This window comes from Paramisgurnus dabryanus, chromosome 11 (assembly GCF_030506205.2).
Source record: "Paramisgurnus dabryanus chromosome 11, PD_genome_1.1, whole genome shotgun sequence".
In the NCBI taxonomy this organism is placed as follows: Eukaryota; Metazoa; Chordata; class Actinopteri; order Cypriniformes; family Cobitidae; genus Paramisgurnus; species Paramisgurnus dabryanus.
In genome coordinates, this window is record NC_133347.1 from 29,163,659 (window position 1) to 29,182,951 (window position 19,293).

Consider the following 19,293-nt stretch of genomic DNA (forward strand, 5'->3'; position numbering starts at 1 on the left):
GTTTTGTATTGTATATTTCTTTTTATGCAGTTCATTACTAGCTTACCTCCATGGTAAGGGTCTGAAGGTGGTAAACACTCTGGAGTCCCTGCGACGTGAAGTAGTCGATACAGTTTTGGCAGCCCAGGCTGGTTAAGAAACTGTTCAGAGAGAAAAGGAATCCCACTGAGACCAAGGGGCTGCGTCCTGTGAATTACATATTCACCCATGGAGAACATAACAAGCAAAGCACCACGGCATTTGCATCTTACAAGAGCTATTTTAAAAGATTATCATCTACCGATTGAATGTTAATGTAATAATGGTTTTGGATTACAAAAAACGAATGTAACGAAGCGTCTTCACTTTATCAGAGGTAGTGTGGTCAAATACACTTTGCATGCAATAGTGTATACCAGTGGCAGCAGGTGACTTCTTTTTTCGAGGGCGCTCGATGCGAAGTTCGTCACAACATGTATGTAGCCCGTCATGTGCGTGGTTCCTTTTATCAAAATATGTGTTCTGCGCTTTGATGTGTGCATCACGTCAAAATAAGTGCCTGCTACAGACACGTCTAAAGGGTTTATGATAAAAGAGACGCTCGCGTTTGCCAGATACTCGCATAATCTCATGCGTAATCAGAGTTTACTGTTAAGGGAGTGTCTTGCGTGTATTTTGTGAACGTGAGCGTCTCTTTTATCATAAACTGTTTTGACGCGTGTGCAGCAGGCACTTATTTTGACAAAACACGTGATGCACATGGTTCACATGATGCAACAAACACACATTTTGAAAACACAAGCAACACACGAGACACTCCGAACACTTAATTTGAATTTGCGCCCCTTGGATGAGCAGTCACGAGCCGCCACTGGTGTATTTATAAAAAATGCAATTAAAAACATGCAATCACATCAATGATGCATAACAACTTTTTCATATCATTGATTCTTTTATTATAAATAAATCACAATTGAAAATTGTTTGCTTATTACAATAAAAATATGTAGAAAATACATTCATCAAACAAATAATTTTGAAAGTAGAGTTGTCAACTGGGGGTTGTCATACAAGACTTCCAGAAATGTGACTGTGTGCTGTACTGTTGCTTTATATGGTACTGTCCAGTGATAACTTTGCACAAAATGTCACCCACTTTTAATTTAACATTTATAGCAGACGTGTGCGTCTCCTTTTCGTATTTTATAATTATAGTTGGATTCTGCACCATTTTTGTATATTTTATTATAAATATAGACTCTACCTTTAAATTTGAATGTGATGCATTGAGAGTTAACACAAATGGAACATGATTATTAATTACTAAATTAGTAATCATGGAGTTTATGGATGATGATGACACATTTACAGTAGGTTGAAATCACTGTTATACCAATAAATACAATTTGGATCAAATAATTTGGAGGTTAATCAATGGGGTAAAGATGGAAAGGCAGCCCACATACCAGTTTCAGTTTGCTAAATTATGTCATTTAAGATCATTAACTCTTTCCCCACCATTGAGGAGTTATCTCGTGAATTAAGAGAAAACGCTTCCCTATTTCCGCTATTATCCACTAGGTGGCACTCTTACACAACTTATAAAACACTAAAGCATCCACTGATCCAAAAACAGTAAGAACTCTGTGTGTGTTTTGATCATCGCTCTGAATCTGATCTCTAAGTAAAGTCCTTTAAAAAAATGCAATTATCTCAGCTTTTCCTTAAAATGTTGAATTCTTTAAGAAACCTACTAACATTTGAAGTGAAACAAATAAAAAGAGAACAAATAAAGATAGAATGAAACTTTGACGTTTGTTTCTTTGTTTAAAAGCAGAGGATATGTTCAGTGGCGTGTTTACCCACCACGCAATTGCGTGGGGGCTCGCAGGTCTGGGGGGCCCCTTACTTGCCACAAGCGCTTAACTTATTTAGTAATTTCAGCCCAGATACATAGAAAAAAATCAAACAGACAATGGACAAAAAGAAGACTCTTGTTTAAGGCTGGTTTCCCAACTGGGGAGCGTGGAGTTATTAAAGGGACACTCCACTTTTTTTGAAAATATGCTTTTTTCCAGCTCCCCTAGAGTTAAACATTTGATTCTTACCATTTTGAATCCATTCAGCTGATCTCTGGGTCTGGCGTTAGCACTTTTAGCATAGCTTAGCACAATCCATTGAATCTGATTAGACCATTAGCATCGCGCTAAAAAATAACCAAATAGTTTCAATATTTTTCCTATTTAAAACTTGACTTCTCTGTAGTTACAAGACCGACAGAAAATTAAAAGTTGTGATTTTCTAGGCATATATGGCTATGAACTATACTCTCAAACTGGCAAAATTATCAAGGACTTAGTGATATTATGCAATGCCCGAAAATAGTCCCCTTGGTAACTTTCAATAGCAGGGGAGTATTTTCGGGCAGTGCATAATATCACTACGCCTGCTGCAACCATGTTACGGCAGCAAAGTCCTTGATTATTACTGTGCATTCACACCGCCACCGGCGAGAGCGTCAATAAAAGCTCTGGCTGCCCTCCCAACGACGCTAAAGAAAAGGTGTAGTGGACGCGCCGACGCTCGACTGCATTCTCTGAACTCCTCTCAGGCGGAGGTTTCCGCCTTCCGATTGGTTGCCGCCGAACATTTCCGCCTTCCGATTGGTTGCCGCCGAACCGCGTCATATCTCATTACCATAAAGTTGAGCTGATTTCAACTCTCCTCAACGCTCACGATGTATGATGACGCGACGCGCCGCTGCTCACCGGAGCTCGTCGCCGGCTCTCATTGAAAATGAATGACTTCTGGCCACTTCGACGCTCTCGCCGGTGGCGGTCTGAATGCACAGTTACGCCAGAATGAGAGTATAGTTCCAAACCATATCTGCCTAGAAAATCACAACTTTTAATTTTCCGTCGGTCTTAGTACACAATGTAACTACAGAAGAGTCAAGCTTTAAATAGGAAAAATATCAAAACTCTTTATTTTTTGGCGTGATGCTAATGGTATAATCAGATTCAATGGATTGTGCTAAGCTATGCTAAAAGTGCTAGCGCTAGACCCAGAGATCAGCTGTTATATTCTCAATATTCTGCAATTCAAATGAAAGACCTTTGGCAATGTTGGGGCCCCAGGTCCTTGGACTTTGCTTAGGGCCTCCAAAATGGTAAACGCGTCACTGGGTCTGTTCTTTCATTTGATATATTGTATGTTTATATATTTAAAGAAGAAGCTTTTCTGGAAGGCATTCAACTTTTGTGAAAATCATAAAAATGCTACCGCTGGCTGGTAACTTGAAAAAAAAAAACGCTGGCAGGGAAAGAGTTAAAAGAAAGTATATCTACAAATTTTTAAATGAATAATAAAGAGTTTTAAGAATGCACATAAGTACATCATTTACAGTGGAAAGGTCTTCTCTGACCAGCAGAGGAACATTTAGAATGCAATTTGTGAGTTTATATATGGATTAGGTCGCCCAACGCCTCTTTTCAACTCTTCATTATCATACAAATCATGTTAGCAAAGCATCCTTACAATTCCCTGACTCTGACTAAGGAGGCACAATTGAATAATTCAATCGAGAAAAAGACCAACGCTGATAACAGACAGATAACGTATCATTTGCCTAATTTTATTTACACTAAAATAAAAACATTTCATATTTAAAAAAGTTCACATTAACAGCTATTTAAAAGACAAGCTATACATCATGTACAGTCTGTATGTACAGTATGAGTGTGTGTTTGTAAAAGAGAGAGAGAAAGAGAGAGAGAGAGAGAGAGAGAGCGAGAGAAAGGTACAGTAGGTGCTACTGCAGGGTGAAGTACCTGACGAGGCTGGGGTCGGGGTTGTAAGGTGGGGGAGGGGTACAGTGAGAGGTGGACACTATAGACTGTGATGGGTGACCTCCATTCACATCACCATTAGACTGCATGTGATGTCCACCCAACATGTTCGTACCTGTAAGGACACACAGAAGACCTCTCATTTTACTGTTGGGTCAGCAAATCAGCAAGTAGATCTATTTTCCTTAAAATAAAACATATTTATCAAAACATATTTGATTATTTCTTTTAAGATAAGATATTAAAAATAATTTATAAATGGTTAAAATTTTTATGGACATTATAAATGTTTCAGTGTCAACAGACTTTAAAGCACCATGCTTCTGCAGGACAATTTATTCATAAATAATGAAACGAATTGAATTTATTGTAAATATGTTATTGAAGACATTTTGATGGAGATTTACAGACACATATGCATCAAACTAAATCAAACATTTTAAATCATATGATCGATGTATATGTGGATAAACGTACCCATATGTGACATGGCTCCAGAGGGCCCTGCGTTCTGCTGTGTCTGCTGCTGTGTTACAAGCTGGTTGACTGAGGGAAGCTTGTTGATTGGCCCATGAATCTTATTCATGTTATTAATGGAGCCATAGTGTGACGGAGATGAAACATGACCCCTGTGAATGACAAGAGACAAATAAAATCAATATATGGCAAATGACTTTCTTCTTTAAAACACAGAGATAATTGAATGAATACGCTTGGCGCAAACGAAAACCGTTCCTCGCTTTAGATTACTTGTTGGAGTTTGTGTATATTTTTAGCTTGAGTTGAATATTTGAATATTGAGTTGAAGACGCGTTTGTGGCGATAAGGCCTTTTTTTGTGGCAGTGGCTCCACCCAATTCCGCAATTCGCATCACCTGTGTGAGTTTGCGTCCATTCGTGTCTTTGTATGTTATCTATTCGCGCAAAACGCTGATTATAAAACGGGCAGTTCTGGTTCTTCATTCTGATTGGTTGAAACGCGTTCTAAGCCGTGATAAAATACCCCAGTAAACCCACGGTTCAGACCGCGTTACAGGAGTTATGAAAATAAACACCACAGTCTTTAATCATATTTTAAATTTTTATAAAATTGCACAATTATGGCGATATACAGATAAATTTCAATAAATATTGTTGAGTCATCTCTTATCAATAAAGATAAAACTCATGATTGGTGATTTATAAAATAAACACCACAGTCTTAAATCATATTTTCGTTGTGTCTTTGCTGCGTCATCTGTGTTGGTTGGGAACTGCGCTCTGTTTCAGGCACACTTGATTCTGAGGAACTACTTTGTTTGGCGGAAGAGTAATATTTGTACTAATATAATTACAACTTATTTGTGTTTTATTTTATAAAATCCCGCTAACGTTATGCATATGAAGTAACCGTTTTATAAACGCAATAACCCCCGCGAAGCACTGGTAACTGGTAACCCACTGCTTCTTGGGGCTTATTGCTTTAATTCGCATTTGGTGTGTACCCCATAACACAATTTATTACACGGCTCGTTAGAATGCTTTATTCTGATTGGCCAGTTGCGACATTTGCAGGTTTGTCATTGCTAGATAACAACTGCTCAAAACTGACACACGGTCACATGGATACTGTAAATCATTTTGAGAGGTACAGTTTAATGTTTCACAAATATGTCTTGTAATGACATTATATTTACAAATGATTATACCAAATAGCGTATTCCTGTCCTCTGAAAGTAAATTCGCATTCGTTAAAAATTAGCAAATAAAATATTTCAAATAAATGTTTAATGTTCCTTAACCTTACTCATGAGGTAAATAGCCGTGTAATAAGCGAGATAATGTACAGGCAGCCAGGTGTTAGCGTGAATAAGCCCTTTCTTTCCGATGGGTCACACTGTCGGGGCTTATTTCTGTGATAACAACTGGCTGCCTGTACATTATCCCTTACGTAAAGGTCTCTACGCAGATCATATATGGAAACTAAACTGCAAAAACGGCACCTCAGAAATGATCATGGTAACTTATGACATCACAACCACTAGCACATATAACTTCCTAAATTATTCAAGACCTGCTTGGTGGAACATCATTGCTCATTTCACATGTAATGAAGCTGGCCAATCAGAAGGATGTTCATTTAGCCTATATAAAGATGTTCTAAAGGAATCTAAAAAAAGTGTTGAATTGTTTCATAAAAGGTGGAAAGTGTGATCTCACGGAAAGTCATGTTATAGTCACAAAAAATGTGATTAATTAATTTGTGTCTGTGTCACAAAATTCAGCTTTTTTTCGTGTCCGTTACACAAATTTATTTTTCGTGTCATTTTATGTATTGTTTTCTGATTGTTCTTTCCTATTTTCTTACCATTGTCACTTGGGGTTGGGGTTAGAATCACTTTCTGTTACATTAGACATCCTAACCCAAACCCCAACTTTAACCCCAACTCTCGGTGAGGATAGTTTTAAAAGCAGAAGAAAAACATGTAGAAACCAATACATAAAAATACATCCTAACCCAAACCCCAAATCTAACCCCAAGCTAGAATGTTTTGAAAATAGGGGGGAAAATGAGAAACCAATAAAATGACACGAAAAAGAAAGTCGTGCCACGGACATGAAAACTATTTATAGAAATTCATGCGAGTAACACAAAAAACACATTCGTGCTCAAGGCACGAAAAAAAAAGGAATTTCCTGCCATGGACGCAAATAAATTAATAAAATATAATTAAATTATGATGCACAAAGTTTATAAAAATTGAAAAATGTATTTAAAGTGGGAAATATACAATATATTCTTTAGAGATATGAAATTTTATTTTTATTGATAATTATTTTTTCTATACTTATTAAATGTGTTTTTGGGGTAAAGTATATAAACACTTACTGCCTCTGTAAGAGCTGTTGTTGTTGTTGTCTGTAGGAGTCCACTAACTGCTGTGGTACAAACTCCACAAGTTCCAAACTGTCCTTTATCTTCATCAGGATGTCAAAGTTTTCCCGGCCACGCACCTTCACAAAAGTATATATATAATAATGTAGCAAGAAGTCCTCAAACCCACCAAATCCAGTCACAAACACGCCGAATTAAAAGTGCACGTTTCTACACTCACCGGTATGTAATACATCTCCTCTTCTCCATGTCGTCTTTTCTTTATGTTGATGGGAGGTCCCGTCATATTGGCTGGGGTCTGTTTGAAATCTATGGAAAGCCAGAAACAGAGACTTAAGGTAAATGTGAAGAGACACACACACCCATGAAACCCATGAAATGGCTTAAAGAGACTGTGTCAAGTAAATGTGTAATTCAGTGGTTAGGATGTAAAAATGTTTAAGACTTTAATGAAAATGTTCTCATAAGGAACACAAGGATTCTCCAATAAAAAATTAGATTTCACTTGAACTCCAACATTGAAATCTTAATAATAAAGTTTTCTTTATTGCTCACTTCGTTTGCAGGCATTTCCGTTTTTGGCCACACTGTCATTTAAAGCCTGTTGTTCTCTGAAATGATCCTCGTCTGCTTTGCGATCTCGGCCAGGACACGCACAGATCCGTCCCTCAAATGAACGCCTACCCAGGACCTGTCCACTGTGAAGAAAGATGCTAAAGTTTAGCTTTGACGTTTACCTGCTGAAGCATCCTACAGTCTGAATGAAATTCTGTTATTTTAACTTAATAATCATTTCATTTATTGAAATCAAAACATGGTAAACAATTCATGGTATATTTGTGCTTAAAACATTTAACCAAGGTTACATTAGTTATTTAATTCTTGTTATACTTCTGCTTACTTTTTTAAGTTGAAACAAGAAATCTTTTTATTTTGAATATTTACTGTTACAATCCATTTCTTCAGGGATTCTATACGGGACCCCCTAGAGGGAGGCGAAGGAAGTGCGGGGCTGATCGACGGAAAAGCGACACTCGGACGTGCGAGGAACCCGGGGCTGCAATGTGCGTTCGAAGTGTCAATGATCAATGTGTCCAGCAATTCACATTAGTTCTCGCAGCTAGCTATGTTCTTTATCAACGTATGAGGCGAGTGATCACCGCTAAGAGTTGTCATAGGTTTTACGCTCAGACAGAGGGCCCAGTCGTCACACAAAGGGAAATAAAGAGGTGGTGACCCCGGGCGGGTGTCCCGGCCTCCCCACAAGTGCGGGAGGGGCTTGGGGTCCTTGGCCCTGAGGGAGGGGCGCCTGTGGGGTACCGCCAGGGGTGTCGCGCCCCGGCAAGAGGCGTGTGATGGGAAACAGTTGCAATCTTTAGTCCCGATCACAAGCGGGGTGGACACACGCTGATCCGCCCATTGCTTAAGATGCAAAGCTTGTCAAAACATGTATTTATCCCGTCATTTTTGTGGCTCGTCATGTCAAAATATGTGTTCTGCGCGTCACGTGAACATATGTGCATCACGTGTCATTTCAAAATAAGTGCCTGCTGCAGACGTTTTAAATGGGTTTATGATGAAATACACCCTTGTGGTTGGCAGATACTCACTTAATCTCATGTGTAAGAGTTTAGTGAGTATTTTGTGAATGTGAGCGTCTCTTTTATCATAAACTCTTTCGACGCGTGTGCAGCAGGCATGCATTTTGACATGACACATGATGCACATTGGTTCACATGACGCAACGAACACATGTTTTAAATACCGCCCCTTGGAAGAGAAGTCACCGGCCGCCACTGATACCCATGACCATCACCAAGCTCCACCAGTTGACCTACATTTTGAATTGAAATGAAATTTGATGTGTCGTAAGAATAAAGGTTCACTTACTCTCGTGTCTCCAGCGTGATTATGATGAGGATAGGCCTACGATTCATTCCACCAACACAACTGCTGTTGCACATGAAATTATACAGAATGGTTGTGAACTCGGTGCCCACCTTCAGAAACACACACAGAGAGAGAGAGAGAGTGAGAGAGAGAGAGAGAGAGAGAGAGAGAGCAATGATTAAGTAGTTTGCAACAGCATTATAGCACAATTGCTCTATTTGCTGTGGTTTGAAGGTGAATGTGAGACAAAAGTACAGAATGCCACATTTTATTTTTCACCTGTTCTTCTATCTATGTGAGCATATTAACACAAGTGTTCAATGATGAACGGTGTCCTGATGCATTAGTTGTTTAGTTTACACATGAAAAGCAGATAATGTGTCCATGTAGTATCAGTTTGATCCATTGCTCCTGCAGTCTTGCATTTGGTGACACACATAGCCTACTTTGTATGTATTGAAACAATCAAATGTTACTTTCTATTCTTTTGCCTCATATTCATCTCACAGCAGGTGTTTGTCTCTGCAGCAAGGCAATTTAGTCTTTACTGTCCCAATACTTATTGATTCAATACCCAACACTTACTGTATATTTGACATTGATTGTGTTATTTATGTCATCAGTCGAAAATGTATATTTAATTAATGAAATTGTATTAATTGAATTGCAAAACCCACTTCATTCATTCACGTGTGAATCAGGTGTAACACAATACTGCAGACATCATTCCTCCAACACTGAAACTTCAGGTGCCTTTAGATGGCGCCAACAACTTCACATTAAAATGGAACTGAAGTAACAGTGTGTCAAACACGTGATGAAGATAACTATAGATATTCTTGCTGAGAATAATCCCTGGGCTATATTTTAATCCAGTCAGAACATGTTTAGCATCCTGTCATGAATGATCATTGCTTGGTTTGAAATAGTTGTGAGAAATGAAATAAATGAGGTCAGTGCAGTGTGAGAAGATCAGAACTAACCTGAGGAGCTTCGTATGGCACGAGAACGCTCTGTCGACCTGTCACAGGGTCATCTACATACTGACACAAATTATTGCCCTCCACTCGTATCAAGTGACTTGCGGGAGCTGTTTGACCTGGAAAAAAATTATATATTTCTCATTTGTATTTGTATTTTATGTGCTTTCTAAATCTACAGCTTTAAATAAACAGGGTTAACCCAAATTAGTACAAAATGACAAGGAACATAATGGGGGAAAATCTCACTATGAAATAATGCATATTGGCCACAATTATTAGCACCCACAGAAATTATTGTGAGTGAAAAAATCTCTGAATTATATTCACACCAGCCCATTCTCATGAGTTGCATATAATTAGCACGCAGTGTGAAAAGTCATGCAATACATACACAAAATTAAAATTTGGCATGAATATGATACATCAGTCCTTCCCGTTCACTTAATACGACAAATCTTTTTGTCGCTTGAGTTTGGGGTTAGAACAACTTTTTGTTACATAAAATGACATCCTAACCTAAACCCCAATTTTAACCCCAACTCCAAGTGACCATGGTTTCAAAATAGACGAAAACATGGAGAAACCTATATATTTAACTCTTTCCCCACCATTGACGAGTTATCTCGTTAATTAAGAGAAAACATTTGCATAATAAAATGTGTTCCTGATAAATTATTATGTTAATCTGCAATACCACTTCCCAATTTATGAAAAAACTGAAGCCAAAACGTTTTTTAAAAATGTTAAACTCTGTTTATGTTTTGATAATTGTTCTGAATCTGATCTCTAACAAAATTTCTTCACAAAAATGCAATTATTTCAGCTTTTTGCTAAATTTTTTTATGTTTAAAGGTGCAAAAGAGGATGTTTGTTTTATACATTTTTGCAATATTACTTGAAACTGTCTTTACTAAATGATAAAAGACTATTTATTAGCTGCACTGAAAGTAATAATATTAATATACGTCATCTGTGCACAAGATAAGGCCTTAAAAACATCTGCCAATTGCTCATGCGGTCATCGCATACGCGATTGGCCCTCTGGCTTGTCAATCACTGCCATTACGATCCTTGTGAGAGACGTGCGCGCTCCAGTAACTAAACACATGCGACGCATGCGCATAGCGCATGAAACTCCGTCTTAAGTTTCGGTTTGTTTTCATTGTCGAGCCTGCTTTCCTCCTCGAATTTGCACCCCGGTAGAGAAGAAACTCAAAGGAGGACGCAAAAGAAAGACTTTTTTAAGCCGCTGGAAATAGGAGAAAATTGTCAGAAGAACGTAATGTAAACAGAGTCGTTAATGGAGAAACATTTCAATGCTGGAGAGCAATGAAGGAACAGAGAAGTGTCAATACAGACGCGCAGTTCGCAAAATTCTTCCCGACAGGTAACAGTGATTATTCTTTCTTTGGGGAATAATTATTGTTGTACTGTTATTCAAGTATATTGACGTTGTTTGTGTACTGTAGTTGTAAGGCAGTGACCAGCCTGCTACATGCTAGTTGAAATGGGAGAAGCGTCGACTGATCTAACGTTTTAACGTCTTATTATTTGTTTATTATCAAATCATTTCACATAATGAATGTACTGACGCGACAAAGCATATGCCGGTGGTAAACAAACACTCGTGTTCAAATATTCATGCACGAGTTTTTGAAGGCGTTCCCTAGAAATGAGCCGTGAAGGAGGGAAGCTGTTCTTACGCATGCGCTTATTTAAAAAACTCAGTAACCGTTTTTGGATTCTCAGTCGGCAAAAAACATCCTCTTTTGCGCCTTTAAGAGTATATAAGCAGATAATTTTTTTAATATATTTGTATGTTTATATATTTATAGGAGATATATTTTGGAAGGCATTTTGTGAAACTTTTGTGAAATCATAAAAAATGCTGGCAGGCGGGGAATGAGTTAATGACCTCCTAACCCAAATCTACTCCAAACCCAAGCGATAAAGGTTTAAAAAGCAGTATTAAGTGAACGGGAAGGACTGGCATATCATATGCACACAAAATTGGAATTTAGCAAATGTTTTGCTTGACTTTTCACACTATGTGCTATTTATACGCATTTCATGTGAATGGCTTGCTAAAACCATGAAACTGTCCAGCCTAACATTAGTAAATATGAAGACACAAAAGCCAAATTTCCTAAATCATCCATTACAATAGATAATACCAAAGTATAGCTCTGATGTGCAGCTAAATGTTGTTGATCTTCACAAAATTAAAAGCAAACATAAGATGGGTTTGGTGCACATAGGACACCCAGTACCCTGGATCTTTAATTTTGTGGCTTTATTTTTGTATCAGATGTCCTGGACATCTTGATACATGACATCATGGATTGTATAAAAACCCACAGATAAAAAGCCTTATCAGGCATTCTGTTGACCCCTGAGGGCGATAACTGTGACCACCATCATTACATATAAACATTTATTTAATTCGTAGTTCTACCCCATTTTCAATTGTTTTAGATCAATAATTTTTTTTCTTGAGAAACAGATAGTACTGAGCAGCACTGTACTGTATTTAAAGATTACAGTTAAACCAAAAAGTCACATTATTCAAAATGAATGAATTTTACGTACTTTCATTAAACTCCCGTCCAAGTTCATGGTTAGGGCAGCGCTTGACCACTTCTGTGACATGTTCGGCCTTCTTGTATATGGGCATGGCTCGTATCACGCTGCCATTGGGAGGGTTGGCAGCCAGTTTGATCTGAATCGGACAGGTCTTGGCGATCTGACAGTACAGTTTCTTTAGCAATGGCGAGTACTGCAGAAAAAAAACAGAGAGAAAACCTTTAGACTCATGGTGGATATATTGTATATGAACATTTGAAAGCATTGCTATAACAGAAAAGAACTGATGTGAGTCTTTGACAGCATCAAACCAGATCCATGTAGTCATACAGGCATATAAAGACAAGTTCATCATTGGATGAGACTTTTCTCCATTACACACACACACACACACACACACACACACACACACACACACACACACACACACACACACACACACACACACACACACACACACACACACACACACACACACACACACACACACACACACACACACACACACACACACACACACACACACACAGAGCACAAGTCAGAGCTTGTCTAAAACCATAAAGACATCCCAAATATTCCCTCTAAAACACCAAATGTACAAGCCTGCTTTGTGTGGACTTGTATCAATGTGATTCAGATTTTATGAAAGAGAGATCAAACACCAGGTGCAGCAACTGAATAAATATCATTAACACTCTTTGCCACTGATTTACACTCGATAAATGTTTTGTTATAAACTATTGCTCATGAAATGTAAATTAAACAATAGCTTAAAAGTGGGCTACAAATGATCCACAAGAATTAACTTTTTCTTAGAAACATAATGAGTAATTTATAGTACAGATTATTAGAAAATTAGAAAAACAATTACATTTTCTTTATAGAAAATAAAAAAATTGTTACAATTATGGCCTAAAGATTATTTAATGCCTTATACAGAATTTATAAATGTATGATTTGTAGATTTACAGTAAATGTGGCATGTAAGTTTGTTTCTCCATGTGTTTATTTAACTTATTATTTTTGGTTAAAAATTTCTCCCACACTGAGAGATTATGTTAGAGATTAAGAAAAAACATCAACATGCCTTTTTTACACGCATGCACATGTGCAAATACTGTTGGACTGTTGGATAGAGACGCATAAATCATTGGGTATAGATGGATAAGCACAAGAAGTTGTCTCAACACGCCCGTGTAACAAACTTATTCACAATATCTCACCATTGTTTTACACTGAACCCTATATATCCATAATATATATATAAATGATATCCATTATCATCAAAAAGCGTTTGATAATTAAAAAAAAAAAGAGCATTGAGGTTTGATTTCTTGTAGCTCAACTCAGCGCATGGTGCTGGCACAGGACAGGTCACCATGGGTTTGTTTCCTAGTTCAAGTTTTAAATGCACTTTACCATTTATTTATGCATTTGGCAGATGCTTTCAACCAAAGTGCATTTAAACTTTAATTTTTTTATTAGTATGTGTGACCCATGGGAACTGATCCCATGGCCTTTGCGGTGCTAACTACAAATTGAGCAACAATGCAGTTGCTTTAAATAAGAGTCTACCAAGTATATCATACTGTAGATAAATGTTGACATTAAAGGGAACCAGAAAGAGTTAATAGAAAGATGCTGCTAAAAACAATGATTCTTTGATGTCTTTAAAACATCAGGTACCCAAAAATGAAAATTAGCCCATAATTTAACGTGAGTTAAGCTGTACGTGAGTTAAGCTGTATTATTGCTGCTGTGTTATATTTTCCCCCACGTTCCTCTGTAACGGCTCAACCGGATTTACTAAAGTCACAGTATTTGGATAGCTGTCTCAGATACATTGAATGTAATTACCAACAGGCTGCAATTGTCATACTGGGTGATACAAATAAGTATAAGTCTGAAGCCATCTGTAGTAGAAATGGCCTGAAACAAATTGTGTCCAGAACAACAAGAAAGGCTAGCCAATTAGACTCAATATTCACCAATATTTCCTCCATGTATAATACACCTGAGCATTTGCCTCCTGTTGGTTCGTCTGACCATCAGACTATCTTGCTTAATGCAGGAAACTGGCCCACCAAGTCTATTAAACATATCGTCTGCAGAAAACGCACCCCAGAGACAATGAGAGAATTGGGCCTCCAAATGAACACTACTGATTTTTCTTACATTCATGGAGTTATGGATCCTGAGGCTAAGGTCGGTGCCTTTACTTCCACTCTTATGTCCATCTTGGATAAAACAATTCCTTTAAAGAAAATCTCTATTACAAACACAGACAAGCCTTGGATGACTGTTCAAATTAAAGATCTGATTAAAGACAGACAGCGTGCTTTTTGTTCAGGTAACAAAACTCTGTATAAGAAGTTAAAATCAATCACTGCAAAACAAATTAAGAACGCAAATAAACAATTTTACCAGCATGAGGTGGAAGAACTGCGATGCTCTAAACCAAAACAATGGTTTAAGTCATTGAAGAGCATAATGGGAATGGAAGGAGACAAGAGTGACATGGTGTCTCAGGACCGAAACTTCATGCAACGTGAATGTGATACTTTGGCTGGACATTTTGCTTCCGTGTGGAACTATGCGAGTCATATCTCTCTGTCTGAGGAAGAAGTTACCTGCAAGCTGTCAAACTGTAGTGTACCTCCTCTGAGTATTGGACAAGTCAAGACCAGACTTCGTAAAGTAGATGCAGCTAAGGCTGTAGGTCCTGACTGCATTCCTCCTTGGGTGCTAAAGACTTTTCATGAAGAGTTGGCACCGTTGTTATGTGACATCTTTAACACATGCATTCAGCATAACATTTTTCCAAAACAATGGAAGGAGGCCATAGTCAAAGCTGTTCCTAAAAAAGCAAAGCCTAGTTTTCCAGCCGATTATCACCAAATTTCACTACTCAGCTGTGTTGGAAAAGTGTTTGAAGGAATCCTCAGAGATGCCATTCTAGAGGATACAGCTACTAAGATCGAGCCATCACAACATGGCTTTATGAGGAACAGGTCAGTTGATACTGCATTGATTCAAATTTTGCAACACTGGCACGATGCACTTAACAGCTCCCCCAAAATGGACATCCACGCTGTTTTTGTTGATTTCACTCGAGCCTTTGACACAATTGAACATTCTCGACTGCTTCATTCTCTAGCTGATTTGCATGTTAGACGACCTCTTTGGTGCATAGTAAAACGCTATTTGAGTAATAGAGAGCAGAGCGTCAAGTGGGGCTCCTGTGTGTCCAAGTCCTTCTCAGTTCCAGCTGGTGTTCCTCAAGGGGGACTTCTATCCCCATTGCTTTTTGTCTTATGCATAAATAGCCTGGATTCATATTTACCTCCTTCTGTGATACCTGTAAAATATACTGATGACCTAACAATAACAGAGTTACTAATGGGAGACTTCCTAAAAGTCTCTCTGAGGAGTTGGAGAGGATTCAAATGCGGTGTTGTCGGATAATAGGTATTCCGTCTTCAACTCTCCCAACACTAAATGAGAGGCGTGAGGATGCCACAATACGTACTCTTACTAAGACACTTAAGGATAGTATGTCACCGCTGCACTGCTTCCTGCCTTCGGCTTCTACTCCTGCTTATTCTCTCCGGCGGCGCAGAACATTTGATGTACCCAGAAGTAAAACTAAACGCCATGAACTTTCCTTTATTCCTCGTGCTCTAAGATTGCTGAATAGATGACTTATCTGTGTATCTCTAGTATTTATATATATATATATATATATATATATATATATATATATATATATATATATATATATATATATATATATATTATTTTTATATATTTAAAATATTAGATATTTTTCTTGGAGTATGTGTATGTTTGACACATTTCAGGGTTTTGCTCTGCAATCTCCTGTCTTGTCAAATTTTAAATAAAACTAAACTAAACTAAACTAAGTGACATTAAAGATATATTAGATTTATGTCGCAACACATATGATGACTTATCACGAGAACAAATGATTATCTTATGTACTGACGTAGAGCTGGCAATTTTAGATTATACACAATTTACAGTAGTCTACTGTAAAAAGTGAAAAAAGTTACTTCAACTGGTAACACATACTGTAGTTTTTTTCAACTAGTGAAAAATAAGTTACAATTTTAAGTTGAGGAAGCTTACATTTTTTAGGTGTTACTGTGGGTTCACACCGGCAAAAACGCGTGAACCGCGTCCAGTTTGCCGCTTGAACATTTTGAGTTTACTCGCTTAATCCGCGCGTGAACGCCGCGCGTGAAATTCTAGTCATTCGAGAAATTCACGCGGAAATCCGCGTCATGGGAGGGGCTTCTGCGACTCCGCGGAGACTACACCACTCCGCTCGCTTCCTGTAATCACGTCACTACTACAGCAAGCTCCTGATTGGTTAACGAGGCGCGGAATTCCGCCAAAGTTCAGATTTGTGTACCCCGCCGCAGGATGCCTAATCGCATGTTTGCATTGACTTAACATGTAAATCATCCGCGCTTGCCGCCTCTTCCGCGGCTGGTGTGAATGCACAGTTACACTGTCAGAAAAAAGGTACAAAACTGTACCTTCTTTTGTGGCTGGGGTGGTACCCCAAGGTACCGTTTTGTACCTTTACAGGTATATAAACATAATACAATGTTGTACCTTTTGGGGTACATTACTGTTCCTTAAGGATCTATTTTGTACCTTTAAAAGTACAGTTAACTGTTTTGTACCCCTAAAATTTAACTGGTACAAAATTGTTCCTTAAGATACACAATTGGTCCTTAGGGTATAATATTGACCCCATAAGGTACAACATTTTAATGTGTTGTATACCCATAAAGGTACAAAAAGGTACCTTTTAGGGTACCACCCCAGCGACAGAAAAAGGAACAACTTTGTACCTTTTTTTCTGACAGTGTACCAATTAAAGTCAAATTTTTCGACTTTTAATTTTTTACAGTGAATGATGTTTACATTTAAATGCAACTTATCAATCTATCAATAAGCCACCATTATTTTAAACTGTATCAGTTTGTAATGATTAATAGTTTTCTCTCATAAATGTATTGTTTCACTTCAGAAGACATTTATTCATTCACGAGAGTTTTATGGATTTTTTTTCTGAAACACGTGGCCTCTATGTAATGCCATTACAAGGCTTGAGGCAGGATATTATTTAATTTAACCCTAAATTTGTCTGGCTGAAGAATATAAAAAGAATATAGTCTACACCTACAGTAGGATGACATTAAGATGAGTAAACAGTGGGCTAATTTTTATTTTTGCAAACTACACTTTTAAAAGGATAGTTCATCCAAAAATGAAAATTAGCCCATTGTTTCCTCATGTTGTACTAAACCTATGCGTTTCTTTATTTTGTTAAACACAAAAGAAGAAATTTTCATAAATAATGTTTAGCACACAGTTTACGGTACCCATTGACTTCCACCATATTTGTTTTTCCTGCTATGGAAGTCAATAGGTCCTGTGAACTGTGTGCTAATCATCATTTATCAAAATATTTTCTTTTGTGTTCAACATGGGGGTGAGAAAATAATGATAGAATTTCCATTTTAAGCTGAACTATCCATTTAAAGGCGGGGTGCATGATACCTAAAAGGCCATCGTTGATATTTGAAATCACCTAAACAAACACACCCCTACCCAAATAGAATCTGGACCTTCTTTTGATAGACCCGCCCCACACATAGACAACCCAGGCAAAGATGTTGGTTAGTAGACACGCCCCTTACTGCTGATTGGCTACTGTGTGTTTTGGTACTCGACCCGAGTCCCTTTTTCAAAGTGTTTTTCAAAAATCAGGCATCCTTTCCCTGCCATCGAGGAGTTATCTCGTCAATTAAGAGAAATGGTTCCTTGCCAATGACGAGTTTTTATGGCAATCCATATTTACGCTATTATCCACTAGGTGGCGCTCTTACCCAACTTATAAAACACTGCAGCATCCACTGATCCAAAAACAGTAAAAACTCTGTATGTTTTGATCATAGTTCTGAATGTGATCTCTAACAAAAGTCCTTTACAAGAATGTCATTATCTCAGCTTTTTGCTTAAAACTTTGTATTTTTGTAGAAACCTACCCATATTTGAGAGATGAAAGAAATGAAGATTAAAGCAAAAAACATTTCTGGAAGGTATTAAACTTTTGTGAAAATCATAAAAAAATGTTTTTAAATAATGCGGAAAAATTAAGGTTCATCAAACCTTCTTATAATTAGTGGCAGTTTCTCAACGCTGATGCTGGGGATCCACAGCCCTGCATAGTTTACTTTGTCTCTTTTATTTGAAACATCTGATTCAATACACCAAAGACATATATGAGTTGAACTGAATGTCAAATAAGAAATGTGCTGTGCTATAGTTCACTACCGTTGCAGAGATAGTTTTCTAAATAACTAAATAATAAAAATGTCTTGTTTTCCCTCTGACATCATACTATGTAGTTAGTGCCAGAAACATGCAGCTTAATAATAATTCATAATAAAAAATTTCGTATTAGAATTAAAATAGGTTTCACAGCCTGATGTCTCCGGAGAACCTTTATACCAGGGGTTCTCAAAGTCCGGACTCCGGTCCGGATCCGGACCCGACGTGAACTTGATCCGGACCCGCGTCCACTTCATATTACAAGTGCATTAATTTCTATGTGACTGATAAATGTGTGCATTTGCTACTTTAAAAATGCATATTAAACTTGTAAACCATTCGTTTAGTTTTTTTTCTTTTTAGATTTAAGAGTATTCCTGGTCCGAAAATAAAACGAGTTATTTAAAAATTTCCTGCGTGACGCTGTAGCCATCACACCCAGATATTATGCACAGCTTCTTCATGTACTACGGCTTTTGATCAGTAAGTCCTTATCAATCTGAAATCACTGTTGGTTTGAGTCGTTTATAACATGCATTTGAAAAAGCAACACTCGTCAATCATAATCTTTATACATATTCTTTATTATCATGAAAATACCTGAAAAAGTTTGAAGAACAGCAATATAAATATATCCTTAAGACATTTCCTGGAGCTGCGTGTGTCTGGTTCTTCGCTGGTTCTTCGCATGTTAAGTTTCTGCCCGAGAGCGCCCCCTGGCTTTTGGATGTAGCGGCATTTCACCGTAATTCATTGAGAAGCATAG

At 37.7% G+C, this 19,293-nt stretch overlaps 1 protein-coding gene across 2 annotated transcripts in view; it reads right to left on the bottom strand.

The window, feature by feature from the left end:
• Positions 1-19,293, bottom strand: part of tp73 (tumor protein p73) — a 34,184-nt gene that overhangs the window by 2,402 nt on the left and 12,489 nt on the right. Inside the window, exons 2-10 of one of the 2 annotated variants that reach the window (XM_065247739.1) lie at positions 12,165-12,351; positions 9,576-9,691; positions 8,593-8,702; positions 7,258-7,400; positions 6,923-7,011; positions 6,697-6,821; positions 4,305-4,456; positions 3,810-3,942; positions 47-140 (exon numbers count right to left, since the gene is read on the bottom strand). In XM_065247739.1, the coding sequence (XP_065103811.1) occupies positions 47-140; positions 3,810-3,942; positions 4,305-4,456; positions 6,697-6,821; positions 6,923-7,011; positions 7,258-7,400; positions 8,593-8,702; positions 9,576-9,691; positions 12,165-12,351 (1,149 nt within the window). Of the gene's footprint in view, positions 1-46; positions 187-3,809; positions 3,943-4,304; positions 4,457-6,696; positions 6,822-6,922; positions 7,012-7,257; positions 7,401-8,592; positions 8,703-9,575; positions 9,692-12,164; positions 12,352-19,293 lie in introns of both variants that reach the window. The other variant, XM_065247740.1, reaches the window with a different exon arrangement.